General features: G+C 33.6%; 1 protein-coding gene across 1 annotated transcript in view; it reads left to right on the top strand.

The window, feature by feature from the left end:
- Positions 1 to 1,862, top strand: part of LOC119585168 — a gene marked incomplete in the record, with an annotated part of 15,053 nt that overhangs the window by 4,098 nt on the left and 9,093 nt on the right. Inside the window, 4 exon segments of the mRNA XM_037933805.1 lie at positions 194 to 308; positions 459 to 603; positions 1,124 to 1,332; positions 1,669 to 1,781. Coding sequence (XP_037789733.1) covers positions 194 to 308; positions 459 to 603; positions 1,124 to 1,332; positions 1,669 to 1,781 — 582 coding nt within the window.

Raw genomic sequence — 1,862 nt, 5'->3', positions numbered from 1 at the left:
TATATAGAAGAGTAGGCCTTTCCATTATCAATTGGTTATGTTTTATCTTGCATGTTCTTTTTCTCTTGGCTTATTAACAAAAAAATAAACTCAACCTTAATGGAGTAGTGATATCTGATAATATTTTAGTATCACATGGGTAATCTTAATATTATTTTTATCCTAACTTCAACAACTTTTATTGATTCTACAGATTCGTATGAGATGGCGAGAATTATGCAAGAAGTACCGTAATACAGTGAACCACAATGATATGCACAATATGAGACGTACATGTCAATATTTTGATGAACTTAATGATCTCTTTGGTGAGTTTAACTTTTGTTGCCTAATAAATATTCAGCATTTTTAATATAACCTCTCATTAAAAAGAATACCTATTTGTACTATATATAGCACATAAATAATGATATGAAATAACTTAGATTGGACATCATTTCATAAAACTTGATTTTCAGGAATATGGGATCGCCCAGCTACACTGCTGCTAATCCGACAACTGGAAGCAAATGGTAGTAAGCGTCTTGGACAGAATGGTGGTACGCGAATGAGACACAAGGTATGGGAGCATATTCGTCAGGTGCTAGCAGCTCATGGTTACAGGTTAGTACTTTTGGGCTTCTGAGTTGTATTTTTAACTCGTATGTTGTTGGTGTCTTAACCCTAGTTCACAGATTAAGGGAGTGTTTCAAGCACATACTTGGTCTTGTCTGAAACCTTGGTAGCAATTAAAACAAACACTAGAATATTATGTCTTATATTTTCCATCTAGATTTTCATTTAACACTTGGAATTTCTGTGTAGATGTCAAGTATATTTTTAGACAACTCAAGATATAGGACTTTTTGTGGATTTGATTTATTAGCATTTTTAAATTGTTTTTCACAAATGTTTAATTTTAAATAGTTAAGAATGGTAGGACTTAGGAGAAGCAAAGAAAATTTGATCATGGAGTTACACTTCTTCCAGTTATATATTAGTTTAAATGAGGTTGAAAGCTTGGGGATGGTATTGTTATAAACTTACTTTTTTTTTCCCCCAGGAATTTATTTTGAGATGAATAGAATATTTTATAAAGAGAGGTGTAGTTTGATCACTTATTTTCAATTACACCCTTTTGCAGTTACACAGCTGACCAGGTTCAGGGTCGATGGAGCACCCTTGTCACACTCTATCAGCGGATGGTAGAGCACAACTCAAAGCCACATAATGAACCCATCAATATAGCCTTTAAAGACCACATTGAAAGGGTGTTCAAGTATGTCCCAGAACGCAATTCCAAATGGCTCAAGATAATGGAAAAGCGGGGGAAGACTCCAAAGACATTGAAAAGTAAGTAAATGAGTGATGAAAACTACAGATTTAGTGTTTACTTGTCCACCACATTACATCATTCATGACTTTTTTTTTTGGAAGCGAGTAGGTTCAACTGAAATATTGATTTTGATATAAAAGAGGACACACATGGCCCAACATAAAGCATGAGAACAAACAAAACACAGTACACATTTATGTTGTTCATGTTTATCGGTGTGTTTGTCTTTCTGTCTGTATTTATTGTCTCATTGATCATTTTGTTGTGGCTTGAAAAAAATATAAATTAAAAGGAAAATAATGAATGCTAATCATAAAGAATTTATTCATAAATATGACCACTTTTCCTTGCAGAAAAGTGGACTCTCCCAATTGAGAGACTATTATTAAAGTGCTACCATGAAAGAGTGTACCGCTTCAATAATGAACATGTCAACAACACAGCATTATGGCAAGAGATTGTACAGGTAGGTGTATAATGCACAAGCATTAGGAAAAAAAAAGAAAGGTAAAAGAGGTTTGCTTTCCCAGTTGAAAATAAGGACCTG

This window comes from Penaeus monodon, chromosome 19, assembly GCF_015228065.2.
Source record: "Penaeus monodon isolate SGIC_2016 chromosome 19, NSTDA_Pmon_1, whole genome shotgun sequence".
Taxonomy (NCBI): domain Eukaryota; kingdom Metazoa; phylum Arthropoda; class Malacostraca; order Decapoda; family Penaeidae; genus Penaeus; species Penaeus monodon.
The sequence above is the reverse complement of the archived record's forward strand: the minus strand, read 5'-3'. Positions and strand labels throughout refer to the sequence as shown.